Here is a 19,123-nt window from a genome sequence, read left to right as displayed (position 1 = left end):
AATCTTACAGGTCTTTTCCAACCTTTGTGATTCTGTGATTTTTAATTTATACTTTTAGCGCTGTTCGACTGTTCCCTTGCTCTTCATTTAAGCTTTTTGTTGCTAGATCTTCTAACCAGTACAAGATGGACGGCTATGAATTCCTTTCTCCAAGAAGAGAGACTGAATAATTGCCATGGGTATTTATATACATGCCCCCACACGTGTGCAGTTGGTCAAGGTGCTCTCACTGCCGGGGTATCTGTCTCACTGTCCTAGCATCGTCTCTCCTATAATACTTGACCAAAAATCACCTTCCAAGTTCTCAAGTGATGTTATTAGCCAGTTAGTCATGAGTAGCTGGTAAATTCGGTGCAGTATCAGCCCATTCATCTCATTCAGCTGAAACTAGCTGAACCTTTACTGAAACAGATGCATTCCTCTGTGCTGAATTAAATGCAATTAGACTCCTGACAGTTTTCTGACTTTCGGACAGAGTTACAAAACAACAGCAGAAGTAGAGCTGATAAAGTGGATATTCCACTCGTAAAGGAAAAATAAATTCTTCTGTTTGCGATAAACATATTACATATGAGCGCAAAACATGACTTTTTTCTTGCTTCAAATAAACCCACATATCCTCTCAGACCTCACACTAAGACAGCTACTCAAGGGAAATGCTGAACAGACTCAAGTAATAGCTCTGTAATAAAAAATAGATCTGCAGACAGAGCTGGCTGTGTTCAGCACCATCAGAGACCTTCCTATTAATTATTTATATGGCACTATAGATTAGCATAGTACTTCACAGACATAAACACAAAAAGAAGTGAAGTCCCGTATCTCAGGAAGGCAGGGCAATGGCCAAAGCCCTGCTCGCCTCGCTGCGTGTGGCGAGCGGTCTGCAGCCAGCGCTGGGAATGACACCATTTGTATCATGCACCGGGTGAAAGGTGTCTTAAGAGGGAATGTAGATCTGTGAGGGTCGACAGTTGCCCATTGATCCGGGGCCTGGTTAACAGCTATTCAAATCAGTTTTGGCGTAGGGTAAATAAGATGAGTGACTTCAAAATCCCATTAAGGATTTGGCTAACTTTAACCCCTAAACTCCTTTCAAGATCTAGCCAGCAAGTCAATAATGGGAATTCTTTATAATTCCTGCACTACAGTATTAAAGAATTTTCTATTAACGTTCTGTTATAAGCTTGTGAAGTGGGCTGAAATCCTCACCACACAGAAATGAATGACTCCGCTTCACTGGGTTTATAAATTCCTCACCGAGATATGTTTTAAGAAGTGCAGATACAGCTGATTTGATTGTCCCCCTTATGGCAGAAATCCGTGCTCCAAACCAAAAGCTGAAACTAAGGAACCTGGAGTCCTGATCTTGCAGTGACCCTGTCAGTGATGTCAGGCTAGACCTTTTTAAAAAAAATCAGTTTGCCTATCAGAAAAACAGTGACTAGCTATTTCACACCATCCTTATGATGGTTACTGTGATTATTACTATTTCGTGGTAGTCCTATGAAGATTGCATTGGCTTTGAAGATTGCCAAGACCACATCAGGCATTGTCAGATTCTTTTCCTAGTGTGGATTTCGGGGAGGGAACAGGAGCAGGAAGAGACAATCAAAAATCACATCCTGACAGCAGCTACTTGCAGTGGAAAGAAACATTGCTGAAAGTATGCTTTGCTTTTCTTCTCTACAAATGTTCAGCTGGAAATCAAGAGCAAAACTACTACTTTGTAGTCCTCCAACTTTCCACAGACCACCAGCAAAATGCTGCGCTGAACAGCTTGGGAATGAACCTCAGGGCTGTATAATTGCAAAAGGATTGAGGGCAGATGTTAGGAACAAAAATGAAGAGATGCATTAAAGGACTTCTTGGCGTTAATAACAAGTATGTACCATAGAAGCCTGAGAAAACTGTCTTGAAGTGAAAAAAACAGGGAAAATCTTTGTCAAATCTTAAAGTCATTTTGACTGGAAGGGATTTCTGGAGGTGACCTAGTCTAAGCCCCTGCTCAAAGCAGAGGTAACTTCAAAGTTAGATCAGATCATCTCTAAAAGGACAGAGATTTCCCAGCCTCTCTGGGCAACCTGTCCCAGGCAAAAATCCTATTTACTAAGCAGTGTATATAAACATTATATATATAGGAAAATTTACTGTAAAGAAAATCTACATTTCTCTATTTGCACATGTTTTATACCTACAGTACACATAAATAAATAGTAATGTGTATATAGTGAGCATATATATATTTCATGCACACATACATGAAAGAAAAAAAAACTGCAGCAGTGGAATCACTACCCACCACTAGGATCCATTCCCAAATGAATGATGACTTTGAGTAATGGCAAGTTTGCCCATTTTTGACAGGATTCTCAGTCATATCCCTCAGATGGCATTGAGGCCACGTAACCTTGGCCATGTAGCCCTGGGATGCCAGACACCGGCACATCCTCCCATGCCAGAAGCACTTCCTAGAGTGACTCTGTGGAAATAAAATAATTCATGATGACAGCAAATTACAGATACACTGAAAAGTTGAAATACCTAACTTCCCTTCCTTCCCTTGGTCTCCTTCCAAACTACATTAAGAACTAGCTCCTTCCTCATCTCTCCTCCACATTGCACAGGATTCATGGACAGGCCATCTAGTAACTGGGGATCGTTTCCTTGGGCAGCTCTACCTAGTGGAGTGCCGCATAGGCTGGGGACCCTGGCCACCATGACCACAGAGATCCCTGCCACAGAGACAGGAACCTCCAAGATCTTGAGTTTTTGCTGGTTCCCAAAATTCACATTCACAATATTGCCTCTGGAAGACCACATGCATAACCAGGGACCCAAAGGAAACGTTGGGCTTCCTGCTCCACACTGGGGTAATGTTGAGTCCTGCAAATCTTGGGTCCCTCTTAGGCTTCTCCTGATGCTCATGGACATGTTCAGAAACTTCTGGGAAGGTCCGTGGAACTTCTGCAAGGGTCAGGAATTTTAGTTCCGTTTTACAGAAATAACGTTTAGAGCTGTCATAAGGACATTTTGACAATTTTAGTTTTCATGCCAAACAATGTCTATGTTTCACAAACTCTTAGAATTTTCCTTCAAAACGAGATTCGAAGTTTTCACCAGCGGTTCTCACAGACACCAGTCCTGTCTTTCCCAAATAGTCTTCCTGTCTCTAAAACTATTACCTGCAATGTGAACAGCTTCTCGAATGAGAGGTACGTCAACAGAAGTTTGTTAGCCTGCCTTTAAGATGGTGACCAGGTGTAAAATGCTAGGCAAAGGACAAGAAACCACGCATTAATTCCTTTAATGAATCCTTTTTTGGTTTAACTGAAGTTTCCACTCTATTTTCAAAGCAAGTGTTCACCGATCCCCTTTACGTGCATTTGCACGCACACAAACGCATGGTTGTCTCGCTACAAACAGCCCCCAATATTGATCACATTTGCCTCACTTTCCCCAGTAAGAAATATGAGATTAGTTTTTGTTGGCTCAATTAATCTGGTATCTGTCCTCTGCACCCTATAAATCATTGCACATGCAAAGAAGGGCTCATGCTTTAGCAGTAGTATTGATCCACACGGACCTTTGGGTTAGGAGTAAAGCCTCTTTAATTACTTTGGCTGACTTTCAGGGGTTTTTTGTTGTTGGGGTGGTTTTGTTTTTTGGGTTTTTTTTGCAGTGTCTTAGGAAGACTAGTACCACCTTTTAGTAGTGTTATCACTGAGCTTAGATTTGGAGTTTTGGTCCCCAGAGAAACACCTTCTACCTCAGCCTGACCTGCCCATGCTTGGCATCAAAATCAGGAAAAGTCATTCTTTTACCTTCTCTAAGGATTTGATAACCTCTTCACTTTCTTTAGCCAGAGGTGTTTTGACCTTTAATTAAAAGGAAAATTTGTTGTCTCCCATTCAGAAGGCAGCAAATAATGAACTCATTAAAATGAGGTTAGTGTTCAGGCCTCAGAGCAATAAGAGCCGAAGTCTCATTAGCAGCTAACAATCCAGAACATAGCACATAAATAAACCTAATATGGCAGAGCAAAATGCCTTGGTGCATTAAATTTGAGCAGAATCAAATGTTTACAGTCAATGATGTCTGGGGCATGAAGTTTTAATGTACTTAATAAAGGAAAGCAAATTGCTTCCTATTAGGCTTGAAATGTTACTGCAGAAATTGCCCCAAAAAGTTTATTATGTAAATGAAGGCTAGAGTTATAATTAACAAGGACATAGCAGGAAAATATCACTTCTGCTTAATAGATGCACCAATTATGAAGAATAAAGACACAGCAACTTCAAATCTGCAAGAGGTAATTATATGGATTAAGGTAAAATACTGCTGAATGTAAATGCGATATAAAAAAGAAACCGTATCTTGTGGAAGTCACAGAGAGAAGCCTCACTGACAAAGCAAAGAATCAATTAATAAAATTAAACCCGTGAGTTTTGAGAGATTCCAGGCAATTAAGGTTCTGTGTTTGAAAGACCAGCTTGGATTACCTTAAAAAAACTGCACCCTTTGCTTAGCCTGGGACCGAGACATGCCTGTTTGTCCATGTGCAGGTGTTCTCCATGGTTCTTTCCTTGGAGAACAATAATTCTTTAGCATGATCTATTTAACTCTCCAAAGATAAAACAACAGTGAGTTCCAGCTGTTGCTTTAACACACTTAAAGACTGCGGTCAGATGAAATATCCAGGAGAAAAATCTTCTCTACAAAATCAGATTTGTCATGTGTTTTTTTTTAAAAAAAATCCGTTTTCCTCTACGCGAATTTCCCTTCTGCTGAAGTTGTGGGCAGCCCCTACCAGTTCCTCCCTCAGTCCCGAGGCCAGCATGCAATAGGGATGGGGATGGGACAGGGGCGTTCTCAGGGACGGAGGGCTGCCAAAGGGCGCTGGGGACGGCACAGCAGGACCAGGCAGAGTGAGAATAGCTGTATTCCCGCCTGGGCTTGGGTAGGATTTCCAGCTGTTAAAATTCAACAGCCCTTCCCCATCCTGCAAACCCTTCAGAATAAAATAAATACCTCCCGCATCACTTGAAGTTCCGGGAAGGTTTCTGGCACTGGATGCCAGGGACGCGCATCTCCTCCACCCGGCGCCGCCCGGGAGCCGGAGGGCTGCCCGAGCAGCAGGGTTTGCAGCTATCCTCACCAGCAGGCAAAGAAACAGGGGTTCACCCACCCAGAAGAGTGTGAGAAGGGCGATGGAAGAAGTTGTCTGCTCTTCTCCTGCCGCGGCACTTTTCTGTGCTGCGTGCGGTTAAGGTCTGTGCCTACAGGAGACAAAAGTTGTCATGATTTACTGTGCAAAGTTACAGCAAAGGCAGTATGAGTCATTAGCAATTTGGTTTGAATACATATTTATTAAAAATAGGGAAGGCAGACTCTAATCACCCAAACAGACACGGCTTTTTTATATTAAGGATGTGGAAGACATTAACCCCTCCCTCCACAAACAGGCGCGTAGTGACAAAATAAGTTCGGACTGCCTTAACTGACGGTATCTTCTTGGTATTAAAATTAGGTGAGGTCATGAAAATGAAGTTTAGCTGCATCTTATATGAATTAATATGCATATATGGAAATTGCAATTAAAAATGTCTTCAGGACCAAGCGAAATCCAGCTTGAGTGACAGGTTTGCCCTTTAGGCAGAGAAAAATGCTTGACACACTGCAGGTTACAGGATTTACATCTTAATCCTCACTCTGTGTTTTTAATGAGACCTCACTGGGCTGGAAGGCTTCTGCCTATCCTGCAGTTCTGTCTTCTTATTGAGACGTGAGTGTGAAGGAAATCAGAGAGAAAAACCAAAGTGATAAAATGTTTGGTTTGTGTACCTTCTTATACTGTATGTTAAGCGATGATAATTTCTCAAGATATTCTTTCCTCAAAGGAAAGTTGAATTGATTTTGCGCAGCCCATCAGTCTTTCTCAACATATATAAAATGCTCTAGATAGCTTGGAAAATTATGTTCTAAAATATAATGACTCAGATTCTATGCTTGTGACTTTAATGGTGTCAATTTAGTGCCAGTTTTTACCTACTGGGGATTTTCCTCAATGTCTTAGCTAACAGTGCTCTTCGTCTCTAAGGTTTTACATTTTAGTGAACATTTAGTTGTTATATATTATGTAAATATAGTCCCACATGTGAAATTGTCACAGGATTGAAATAATCAACTTATTAAATGTCTGGCAAGACAGGGTGGAAACCATACTGCTGTCTTAATATTTAATGCTAAAGCACAAGATTTACTGACATTATATCACTTTATTTCCTTTAGCAAGGAAAGGAATTTGCTCTGTGATTGTTGTAGCCAATAACCACTATCTTTGTTTTACAACTTCCTTAATGCCCAATAAATGTTTCTATTTAAAAAATGAAGGCAGATGCACAATGTCTGACAATCTTTTGTATTACACCCCCAAGCTGCCTGGCACCTGAACGATGCCTCTTTAGAAGGCGGCCGTTAGCAAATGATGCTTCAAAGGAGGCTTGTGCTCCAACATGAACGGTGCCCAAGTATCTGCGTAATTAGGAGGGAGTCAATAACTTCAAGGAGTTATGTCCTACAGCAAACTCTGACAGAAGCTGACAGCACCTCCCAACCCATTGCAGTGCAAAGGAAATATGATAAAGCATGAGACCACAGCAACCTGACCTGCTCAGTTCAGCTCAGCTCTGGGCTAGGATTGCACAGGCCATCAGTCTGCAATCTCAGCTGCTTAAACCCCGGGTTCATCATTTGCACTGGACGGGCGATACTTTTGGTTAATGGTCACAACTAGAGTTTGTTATGGGTGTTTTTGAAATTAGACCAGTGGGTTGAGCAAAAAGGTGAAACTATTTGCCTGTTACGTGAAATTACTAATGACCATGCAAAATGTACTTTTTTCAAATGAAAGGAAACATTAGCTGGACTCGGACTGTGTGTATACCACTGTATTCATTTTGTCTTTAAACTGTGCAAGAACATGAACATTCGATCAATAGAAATGTTATTAATAGATAATGGGAAAATTTCTCAAGAGCCACATAATGGAGACATGGAAAATTGATGAAAAGAGAGCTTATAACCCCTTCAACGTTGGCAAGACCAACAGGGAGATAAATGCACTATCCATCTCACATATGTAGCACATCCAAATTACGTGGGCTGGTGATTGAAAGCGGACAAATATCTGTGCAGCAAGGGCTATCTTTAGAAGCAATGCAGAGTTGATAACTAACAGTAAATGTAGATAGCTCACGCAGGCTGAACCACCTTTTCTGTCTCTCTAGTGATGGGAAATATGTCCAAGAACAAATGGATAGGTGACCAAGACCACACCTATCTCTTCTGTAAGCAATACCCTTTTCCTCCATTTCATTTAGATTGGTCTTACCTTTTGGTTGGAGGAGACAATAAAAATAAACAGAGATTTGATTTCTGACCCAGACACTACTTCTACCAGAGGTCAAAACTGCAGTTTTGCTCATTCACTCTTAAGCCTGAATTTGGTATTCAGACAGAATCAAAAAAGTTTCTGCAGGTAAGTAAATCCCAACGCCTCCACATCTGGATGGCAAGTAGCATTCCTATTTTTACTTTGGGTTTTAAGCACATTTTATCAAGCTTCATTAATAACCCAAAGCACAGGTGACTTAGTGATTTTAGTACATTGCTGCTTCTGAATGGCTGGATTCAAGTCCAGCCATAGATCACTGCAAACAATGTATAGTACCTTGGCCTAAGTTTCAGAACCGTCACCTACTTTGGTACTTAGGTACTATTACTAGCATTGCTAGACCATCCAGCTCTGATGGAACAAATTAAGCTCACTGTAATAGTCTTATAAAAAAGAATGAGCCAAAAATAAAATGTGAAACATTGAACAGGATCTTCTTTTTTGTATCTCCTCAGTTGGACACAATTTTTAAAATGAGGCATTCCAAAAATTCATATTCCTTTTTCTAAATGCATGTTAATTTCTTATTTATTTCAGGCTTTACTAGAGACTCAAAATTTACTGCGCACTCAGGTTGCAAATTTTACCTTCAACCTTGGATTTTCAGGAAAATTTTACCACACAGGTAAGAAGGAACTTCATGCTCTCAGGTAGCTGCAGTTAAATAGGTGACAGGATTTTAAACCTAGCTTTAAACATGCCCTTTTTAAATAACACATCGACTCAGTGGATCAGTGGGAAATACATGCTCCACCATTTTAGCATTCAGTGACCAAAGGAGCAAAGGTGCTCTACGGATGAGCTTCTCAGGAATATGTAGATGCCCTTGGCGCTTTGCTGAAAGATGTGTGGCAGTAAATCTTAGGGTTATAAAGGAGGCAAATACTGCTAAGATCTCTGTAATTCCACAGAAGACAGGACAGCACAGAAGACATACTAAGGTTTTTCTAGTATGATAGGTACAATGAAATATAAAAGATTGAAAAAATCACGTCTCATAACCTCTGAAGAGGCAGAAGTGTTTGAATGGGATGCACAAGATTTTGTTATGACTGTGAAAGTAATTTATCTCAGTGGTCTGCAAATCAGGAGGGATGATAAAAGGAAAACAAGATGAAAAGAAATTTGTACTGAAACCCTGCTCCTTTCACACTCTCTGCAGCAGCAAGTTGCACACTTGCACTGTGTTTCTATGGAAGATTAGGCGCTTTTACATCTCCTCCTCGTCCTGACTCCTCTCTCTCTTTTGCTCCATTTCTCCACAGCACAATGCCCTTTTTTTTATTTTTTCCTCCTCCTTTGCCTTCTTGACACTTTGCTGCACCCTCCACTCAGGCTTTCCTCTGCTGCCACTGAGCCATGCTGCTCCCTAGTACTGCTAAGGCAAAAAAAAGACGTATTCAGCGACTCACTTCAAAGGAGACACCCCCATCCTTCTCCTTGCCAAACCCCACACCCTTCCCACCTTTGAGGACCAGCTCTGAAATCTTCAGCTGTCAACCCATTCAGCCACATTTCATGACACTCACTGAGTGATGCTAGGGAAGCTGAGAAGCTTATCTGGAGCAGAGGAGACGTCACTGCAGCAGCAAGAGGATGGGAGCTTGAAAAGCTGGGAACGATGCGGTCCCAGCTGTCAAGGGCCATGAGGTAGCCGTGGAGTAAGGCAGGTCACCCCTCTCCGTGTAGGCAGCAGTACTCCCATTTTCATCGCCAGTATTTGAACACCAAACAGAGCTTACCCAGCTCTTACATCTCTGTTTCACCACCCGTTAGGAGGGTACAGAGGTCCCTGGGAGGCGAGGAAGCATTTGAGGGATGAGTAGAGAGAAGGAAACCAAAATTATGTCTTTGTATCACTGTCGCTTTCAAAGTCCAGGCTGTTTTCCCCTTGTGCAAGCACATAATGCTAAGCAGCTGCTGCCCAGGAAACCTTACAGACTAAAGATATAGGCTGGAGAGCCTGAGAAAAATGAGAGGTAGAGAGAGACGGAATTACTCGCCTGGAGTCATATAACAAGCCAGTGGCAGACCTGTGATTAGAGAGCAACTTCGGAGACAGAACTTCAGTATTCTCCTCACTTCATCTTGACTTGCCTCTGTAGTTATTCCTTCTGGAGATTAATTGGACACACACGTAATACAGCAAAATAAGCAAAAATAGCCCAGGGCTCTGAGCTGCTCTAAAGTAGGATGCTGCTCGGCTGTGGCCATCTACAGAGTAGAGCTGGTATCAGCCATTAGTCTCCACTGCAGAGAAAGGTAATTCAAGGAGGGGAGGAGCTGGAGAAAGAGATCATTTACTATAAATACTATGATGTACTGAGCAGTGGCTGGCACAAAACACGCAGCCCTGCTACAAAATCAAATCCCTGACCTGCCAATACACTTTCTTCCTTCATCCCAACGGCTTCCATATCGTTGTCACAGGTTTTCTTGCCAAGCTGATGTAGTGCTGACCAATTTCAGATTTGCTCCTGCTGTTGAGAGAGAAAATAGGAGAATGTGTGCCTGTTCTCCTAAGGCTTTCAAGGCTTACAAAAATAGCACAGAACTACTTAATGAGTTGAAGCATATCATTGCCTCCATTAAGGGACCTGCTGCTGCCTGTGCTCAGCGATGCACCTGAGTTTTTAAGTGAACGCTTCATTTACAGGTTGGTGGTGGCATTTTGTCATAGCAGCTTAGTGGAAAGGTTTCAAAGTATTCTCCGTGCAATATACACTGTATTGACTCATTATAAATAAAACATGGAAAGGTATTCTTTAATTACTGTGAATGTGGCTTGTTTACCCAAAGAGGCTTTTAGTATCATATTCCACCCGTTTTATTAGCGCACTGCAACTGCTGTGCCTTATTGACTTCCTTAACATGTGATTTTGCTCTCCTTTCCAAAACTTGGATCATTTTAAAACTACAGGGGGGAGATGAGTGTGGGAATGTGTTGGCAGATTAAACAGTTATACATTTTCATCAAAAGATGTTGCTGACATCTGGACTACAAATACCAATTCCAGTCGGTATGCCTGCGCACAAGTACGATAGCTGACACATCAGCCTCTCTGCTCATCATCTCACCATCACCACCATTCCCTTCTGTGGCACTGGTAAACTATGTGCTGTAGACGTAACGCTAGTAGCAAAAAACTGAGTAGACCCTATTAGTTATGCAGTTTTAGCAAACACTTTCTACCCGTTCCTGCTGTGGCAATAGAAATTAAGACGTTGTCAGGATTTGCATTTAAGATTTATACAATTATTGATAGCAACTTCAAACTTAGTTTCAGTTTTGAGCTCAAAAGAGACCTCTAAGTTATGGTTGTAGTTTTAAAACATGGGATTATTTATTATGCGCAAACAAACTTTGAATTATTACCTACCTGTGTCAAGTGCATATTACATCTCAAGGCAGATATATGTTCACCTCCTTGATTGTAGGTCTACTGCATTTTTCAGATTTCACAGTAAAATGGACATAGAAAGTTACATAAAGAATGCTGATCGGGTAAGAAATTAAAACCTCAAAATCCCTTATTTTGCCTCCAATACCCTGAATAAGGGAGTGGCCAAAAATATTTAAACAATATAAGCACTCACCAAATGCTCCGTGAAACCTTTGCATGAGATTTTTTTGGAAATAATGCTACTGAAGAATTTATAAAAATCAAACAACACTCTTTTTAAAGGCTTGTAAAGAAAATTATCCTCAAAAACAACACCACCACCAAACTTCCAAACTTTCTGTTTCAGCTCTGCCATTACAGGGTGGGGATGTTTTTGTTTAAACTGGAAAGCGTTATGCTTTATCTTGTTTGATTTTTGTTACAGTAAAAAAAGTGCAGAGTTTGATTAATTGTATCTAAATTTACAAAGAATTTAGCAGGAAAAAATGGGATTTAAAAATGTAGTTTTTAATAATGAAATTATTTCAAGAACCATACTCTACATCAAATGTTAATAAGGCACTAAATTATACTCTGACCTAATCTTATGCCAACTGATTGTAGTTCTTTATATATTTCAAATATCCACTTCTTTTCCTCTTCATCTCTACCTTCAGTTTTCTACCTTACGGTTACCAAAGGGATCTTCAATGGCTGCACAAACCCCTATCCCTTTCTCTTCTGTCTTATTTGGAAAGCCTGTGTTAAGTTTCTTTCCCTGATCACCTTTCCCTTGCATGTGCCTGGGTGACTGCAAGTGAACCACATTCCCCAAAAAACAAGAGAGCGGTCGTTCAACAGATGCAGTATACAGAACTTTTGCATGAAGGAGCAGACATTCACAGAAGGAGCAGCCACCAGTCCTTTCTTTTTGATAAGGAATTACCTTGAAAACAAGATTGTTTCCTTTTTCCAGCAGCACTCGCATCAGCGGGAGCGACTTTTTTAGAACTTGCAGAGTGCTGCAAAGAGGGGAGTAAAGTGATTCGGCGACACCAGGAGAAAGTTTCAAAGCAATGCTCTCCTTGTGTAGTAGTGTTCTTCAAAAGACACTGCAGAAGTGAAAAATAAAAATAAAGAGCTGAAGTGCATGCACCGAACAGCCATCTCTGTACGTTCCTGCCTCATGCCACAAAAGTAAACAGTGACATCCACGGAGCATTTACTTCCAATGAGTTTTGCAAAACATTGAAAGGCTTGTAAGAAGAAGAGATAACTACATTTGCATCAGTAGACTGATTTTGACAACTATTTCTTTGACTGAGGTTAAATAAAAGCATTTAAAAGGTAAAGGAACAAGGAGGAAGGCTGCTAATAAACTATTGTTGAGTAATTTGAGGGTGAAGTTACTGAAAAGTAACTGTGCCTTTCCAATTTGAAAAAACACTGCAGACATATGTCTGCAGATGGTTGAAGCAGCATTGTATTATTTGGAAGGTTTTCTTTGTTAGAACCACACATGCTTGTTTCTGTCTGAAGCAGATACTTCACTAACACAGGAGTTTTTATTGTTTTTACTTCAAGATTAAACCTGGCAAAAACTGAATAGTCAGAATCACGGAATCACTAAGGTTGGAAAAGACCTGTAAGACCATCAAGTCCAACCATCAACTAACCCCACCATGCCCACTATACCATGTCCCACAATGCCACGTCCACACGTTACTTGAACACCTCCAGGGATGGTGACTCCACCACCTCCCTGGGCAGTTTATTCCAGAGTCTCACCACTCGCTCAGTAATATCAAGTCTAAACCTCCTCTGGTGCAACTTGAGGCCATTTCCTCTTGTCCTGTCCTACTGAACCACAGGAAGCAACATTTGGAACCCCTTTGCTGTTACAGCTTCATGTTTTCCACCTAATTATATTTTGAAACTACTTTAAACTTTTTTTCACACTTTACCAGAAATCATCAGATTTCAATTTACTGGGACTAATAATGAGGTAGTTACAAGGTGGTGGGGCGGGGGGTGTTGGCAAGACTCTGGCACACAACTCTCCGTGATGCTGTCTTGGGCCAGCTACAACTGCGCAGTGTGGGTACAATAAGTCCATCCAATCTCCACCTTCACGGGGAGCCTGAACTTCTAAATACTCCTAGTGCATTACAGAGCACAACAATCAGCCCTTGAAAATTAGTTCTTGTTAGAATTACTGTCAGTTAACGCCATGCCAGGAATAGAAAGGGGTAGCTACCATCCATGGTAATTCACGTCACTCCTTTTGTGATATGGTAGAGCCTGTCTGCAGCACAGCGAGACATCCAGGCCAAGGACATTAGGTTTTATGGCAGCCTCTTCTGTGTTTAAAAAACAGTTATGGGCATTTTCTGCTGTTGCTTTTCTATTACCTTTTTTTTTTTTAAATCTATCTTTCTTTTGCAGGGACTGAAGAGGAAGATGAAGGTGATGACCTGCTGTTGAGATCTGTGAATGAGTTTTGGTGGTTTCCCCATATGTGGAGCCACATGCAGCCTCACCTCTTCCACAATGAGTCATCTCTGGTGGAGCAGATGATCCTCAACAAAGAATTTGCAATGGTGAGTAAAAGTTACCAAAAGGTTCACTAGGATATTTTTGCATGTTATAGCTATGCTTTCCAAGCTGTTTTTATGTGTATTTGTATTATACATATATATATTTACCTAGGTATGTAAATAATGCATCAAGATTGGAAACTCAGCCCAAAATCAGCCTGTCTGTGACTCAAACTTGGGCTGAATTTTGTCTTAGCCTTTGTCATTGACACAGGCTTTCTGGCGAGGTAGCAACCCTTCACCCAAGCAACCGTGTGAGACCATAGGGATCCGAAGCAGTGACGTCTCAGCAGATATCAGCTGGCCTTTTAAGCTTTAGGAAGGGTTTTATATGCAGGTTATCAGCTTCCTGAAGTCTAGTGTGAACATCCTCAATAGGGGAGGGGAGAAAGTTGCAGCGAACCCTAAAAGTTGTGTATGGTTTGTGAGAAATCTCGAAGCTAATGAAGGAAATAAATGAAGCTGCTGGATTTCACTGTGCTTTATTTAGATGACCTGCTTGAAAATATGCTTTTTGCATAGCTAACCTGTTGCTAATATTTATAGATAATGGTATTTTATTTTTGCTCATTTGTGTTGTTAACTTACAAGAGCTATCCCCCTAGCATTGCCCAGAGCTCAGAGTACTTGTACTCTGAGGTCAGGTGGAAACCGTTTAGAGTCCTTCCAGGGTAATTCTACTTGCTTATTGAGCATGACAAAGAAAACCTGAAATCTATAAATGCTCGCTTTGGAAAAGACACTGTGTGGTCTTTGATAAGGCGTAGAAATGCCAAGCAACCAAAGCCACTGAAAAGAGCAGCGTGACACAGCGGGGCTTTCTCTGCTGCTCGGGGAACGCAAGCCTCAGCCCTGCGCAGCTCAGAAAGGCCAGCCAGCAGCTGCCCCTTCCTCCCATCCCTCACATGAGCCGAGGCGCTTCGGGAAACCGGCAGAGGCAGATGCCTGAGCAAGCCGTTGGAAGCAAATTATTCCCTTGTTTACAAAAATATTTTCCTAACAACCTTTAAAGAAAAGTCATTAAAAATGGCTTAACTGTTTACTCTTCTTGCCAGACTTCCCCACTTCCCATCTCCTGCTTGCCAGGCTGTTAGTACAGAGGCATTTTGGATGACTTCTCTTCCTTTCTACAGTTCTGCTTTACTGTCAGCCTTCATTCCTGGCATGGCCTGTTCATGCCTTTTGTGTAGCCTGGCCCAGACACCCCAATACAGCTGAGATTTTAAATGCGAGAGTAATTTTTTAAGTAATCTGACTCTCAAAAATACATGGTCCATTCATCTTTAAACCTATGGGGAAATCCTCCTAGTATTTTCAGGAAACATGAAGTCCTCTCATTCAAACCACCTTTAGGAGTAAAGTCTACAGCATAGCCTGAAAACAGGGCTTGTAATAGAATCTGTTTGCACCTTCAACTACAGAAAGATAAAGGCCATGTCCCTATCATCACTGAAGGGTAGAGACTCCGTAGGGTGCCTATAAATAAGAAGCTGATGTCAGTGAAAGGCTGCTGTTATTACAGTTTTATTTCCTGCTAACATTTGGACAGGGGTTGTACCAACCTCTTGACCTTGAATCTATATGAGCCATACAATTTACTTATGAGAACATTTCTTTTCAAAAGGTTTCCTGTGAAATCCTCTCTTTGGGAGAAATTTATCTTCCTGATAGCTATTCAGAGAGGTCCCAGCCATGACTTCAGAGTAGTTTTGTATCCTCCCCTGCTTTCTCATCCTCAGCATCATATCTTACTTGGGAAAGAAACCCCCTGTTCTACAGCTGCACTTCTGTATGTCCTCCAAACTTAAAGCAAACCCCTTTTCATTACTCTTTGACTTCACAGTGCAGATCCAAATTTAAATCAGAAACCTAGAACAATGCATAGAAAATCTGCTTGATGTTATACATGTTTTATTTGTGGTCTAATATCTTTAGTATTATAGTTGGGGAACGCACTTGATGCTGACGTCATTTTCTCTTGCATTTCCCATTTATTGATCGTATCTCCCCACCTCCTGTTTTAGCTGCAGGTAGAGATGACACTTTGTGTCAGTTTCTGCAAGGAAAGCTGCAATAATTATTTGGAAGTATGATAACATTCATTCTTCACATAATGTGGTATTTCTTCTTTTTTTTTTTTTTTAAACATGGGTAAGAAGGTAACAGGGTCTTCAGGATAGGAGAGCACAGCATTATACCCAAGAAGAATAGTCAAAGTTGCTTTAAGATCCCAAATACCACAACAAAAATTCTGTTCATTATGAGCTGTTGGCTCCTCCTGGCTTTATCATTTTAGAAGAAAGCTAAAAGAGATCACACTGTTCAGAAACCTACACCCAAATCCCATCACAGTCAGCAGTTTCTCCATGCAAGAGAGTATCAGGCTTGGGATTGACGTTGTTCACTGGGGGAAAAAGGTTTCATGAAAGAACTGTCCTACTCTTGAGTATGGTGGATTAAAGTCGAGCTTAATAAACACAAGCCAGTTCACCTGAAACAGTATTTCATGGATATTATCGCATGGAGCTATAAATGTACATAAGCATAATTTTTATTAGCTCTTATATTTACACCGTATGCATAATCTTTGGTTTGCAGAAGCTCAAGTACGCATACAGTCTGCTGAATACAGGCAAGAAATACAGGTGTTACAGCTGGCAACTAGATAAAAGACCTCATTCTGTTTTATACGGATATATCCATACCTCATAACGATGCTCCATAAAATGGAAGCTGACAATTGCATCCTGCCTCAAACTGCCGTATCACAAAACACATGTAGAAATCGGATATCTAAACAGTTTTGTATACATACAACTAATTGCTAATTAGGTATCTAATTGCTTTGATTTCAGTGCAGGTATGTATACCTCTGTGTATCTGGGGTTTAGTAAAATCAACAGTCTTTAAAGGATTCCCTTACACGTGAATTGTTTGTGAATCAGGAGGCTGCCTTGAACAAGAGCCCTCCAAATTATTGTATTTTGTGTGTCACCGAGATATTTATAATTTCTACTGTTTCATGCCTAGTTGGCGAGAGGAAGAAGCTTTCTCATATCTTTCATAGATGTTATTGCCCCGCTGCTCTGGATCTGGCAGGCAGTGCGGGAAGTTTTGCCTGGCAAAATCCTTGTCCGCGTGTGCCTGCGCGATGGGCCCCACAGCTGCCCCCAGCCATAGCCCCACTCCCACAGCCCTCGCTGCCAAATCTCTTGTCAAGCACTCATGATATCCGGAGACTCAGAGAAACAAGACCCAGAGGTTTTAAGTCTGGTAAAGAAGGTTGCAGACTACCCAGAACTTTGCTATCCCAATGTCACCTTATTTAGGTAAATACGGATCGTATGCTTCGGAGCCTGGCTAAGGAAATGGCAAATGGTATTTATTGTTATTATCAGTTGGGTTTGACTTGATCGTGTTTTGTGGGTTGTGTTTTGTTTTTTTTCTATCAGAGGATCCCAAAATCCTTTAAAGACACTAATGGATTAAGCCTTGGATTAAATTCTATGAACTGATAGTATCTCAAGTATTATTCGCCTTGTTTATAGGCAATGCAATTGATACACAAAGACATAAATTGCGCAAGCAGAAGTCTCTGATAATACATATTCCAAAAATAAAACGAACCAGGTTTTCACGGCCATCCTTTAACAACAAGATATCTTTCGTCCCCCCTTTTGTACATCCTTATCTGACAAAAACAAGTAGAATATACTTAATCCAAAGCCTGTAGCTCTTTATTTCCTCTCTTGATTTGTTTGCTCGGTGATTATCCTTCTGTGCTCATTTGTGAGCACGTGTGCCCAAAGCACGGTAGAGACAGGGCAAAAACTATCATCAGCTGTCAAAAGGTAGCTGTGATCTGATACAAAGAAGTGAGAGACATATACAAACCAAAGAAATCTATTCGGATAAACGTATAGAAAACAAACAAATCAATTCAGAGCCTGTCTACTAACACTCCTTGGCTTCAGTCTCCTGTGTATAAACCAACTACAGATGCACATTAGCGCTTCCTCTGCCTAAACTTTTGAGCTGCCCGAACCACAAAGAAACCATGAGCTTTTAATATAGCAATTAAATACCAAGAATATGAAAACCAGTGACCACATACCAAAGGCAAAGTATCTACATGTGATGAAAAGAGAGTCTAATTTGTCCCATTATTAATATCTGTAGTTAATGTTGGGAAGGAGAGATGCCCACTACAGATTGCCTCTAAAAATGTTCTGTAAATGGTCTGCATGTACAAGATAACATTGTCTTTTGCAGACAGGATGAGATCTATTCTGCCTAACCTCAAGGTTCTTCCAAAATAGTCCATCTTCCTTAGTGCTTTTGTCCATATCAGGAGCGTGCTTTGACAGCACATCTCTAAGACTGTCTCTACTTTCTCAGCTTTATTTGGTACCACGCGCACGCAGAGCCTACGCGTTTCCTAGTCACGTGTAGCTTCCTCAGTGCTGGACTGCCTTTCTTCATTTCACATCTCCAGAAACCTAAGGTCTTAAATCCCAACATCTTCTCTGCCTCTTGGCAGTCTGCTACGGTGCGAAGCATGCCTAGGACAGGAGTTGTGCTGATATCTGGGAGGCTGCTATGTAAGGCTGGCGCAAAGCTGGCTTTTCCCGTGTCCCTGTCAATCCTGGATCTGACACTAACACCAGAAAACCCGCTTCGTTAAGACCCCTTCCACTCCCTGCGTGGTGCATTGTACAGCCACGTGGCAAGGAAGCACATCACGGCGATTTAAAAAACTATGGTGAAAGCAAATACCAACACACAGAGCCCCCATATCTCAATCACCGTCTTGTCTAGCTAGAGAGCTTGGAAACCGATTTTTAAAGTTTAGGATTAAATTTAAAGTAATTGAAGGCTGAAATATTTCTTGAATAAAAATTATCCAGGAATGTAACCCTTGAGAACAAAAATCATGTGTCCATAAAGGATAAAATACAACATAACTTTTTTATGAGTGCTGACAAGCAAGAAAGTAGCAAATTCATTTACCAAATAAGAGCAACTTTACTAAGTATTTTAAGCTGATATAGTAACATATAATCTCTTACAGGAAATGTCACCCCTGTGCAGCAATATTAGAAATAGATCCCAGTACTAAAAATATACAAAGCCTATATAAATCTTTTAAACTTGGAAGGTAACATCTTAAAAAGTACTAAATTTAATCTATCACCTCCTGTTGGACAAAGTCAAAAAGTTTAGCAAACTTATCTGACGTTGTATTGTTAACTTTTTCATCTAATAAAAGGAATGCTGCAGTTCAACTGACTGTGTGAAAAGATCTACAGTGGACCTAAGATTTAATAAATTAAAAGGTTGCTTTTTTATTCTTTCTCTGACAATGGCCAATACTAGATGTTTCTGTAAAACAAATCACCAGTGATCATTAAGAACCAGAATGCCGGTTGTGTTATAGCAGTTTTAGTTCTTGTTTCATTTTATCTCTCACTGCGTTTTAACAAGGACATGTAATATTTGGTGCAATCAAAAACTGGATTTTTTTCTGTCGGACAAAATCCTGCTAATATAAATAGTCAATCTTCTAGATGCTGTTTTTTATTCAAATTCCCAACATCTGCTCACTGAAAATCTGCTACAGGAATGTAAACTTACTTGTTGAGAATAATATACCTCCTGGAGAGCAGTGCCCATTCTGCGTTACCTGCCCT

General features: G+C 40.8%; 1 protein-coding gene across 1 annotated transcript in view; it reads left to right on the top strand.

The window, feature by feature from the left end:
* The window catches only part of LOC104252902 (bifunctional heparan sulfate N-deacetylase/N-sulfotransferase 4), an 86,158-nt gene that overhangs the window by 22,990 nt on the left and 44,045 nt on the right, over positions 1–19,123 (top strand). Inside the window, exons 2-3 of the mRNA XM_059826839.1 lie at positions 7,991–8,078; positions 13,282–13,436. Coding sequence (XP_059682822.1) covers positions 7,991–8,078; positions 13,282–13,436 — 243 coding nt within the window. The remainder of the gene's footprint in view (positions 1–7,990; positions 8,079–13,281; positions 13,437–19,123) is intronic.

Source organism: Gavia stellata, chromosome 19 (genome assembly GCF_030936135.1).
Source record: "Gavia stellata isolate bGavSte3 chromosome 19, bGavSte3.hap2, whole genome shotgun sequence".
NCBI classification, from domain to species: domain Eukaryota; kingdom Metazoa; phylum Chordata; class Aves; order Gaviiformes; family Gaviidae; genus Gavia; species Gavia stellata.
Note: the sequence above shows the minus strand (reverse complement) of the source record. Positions and strands in the feature narration are given on the sequence as shown.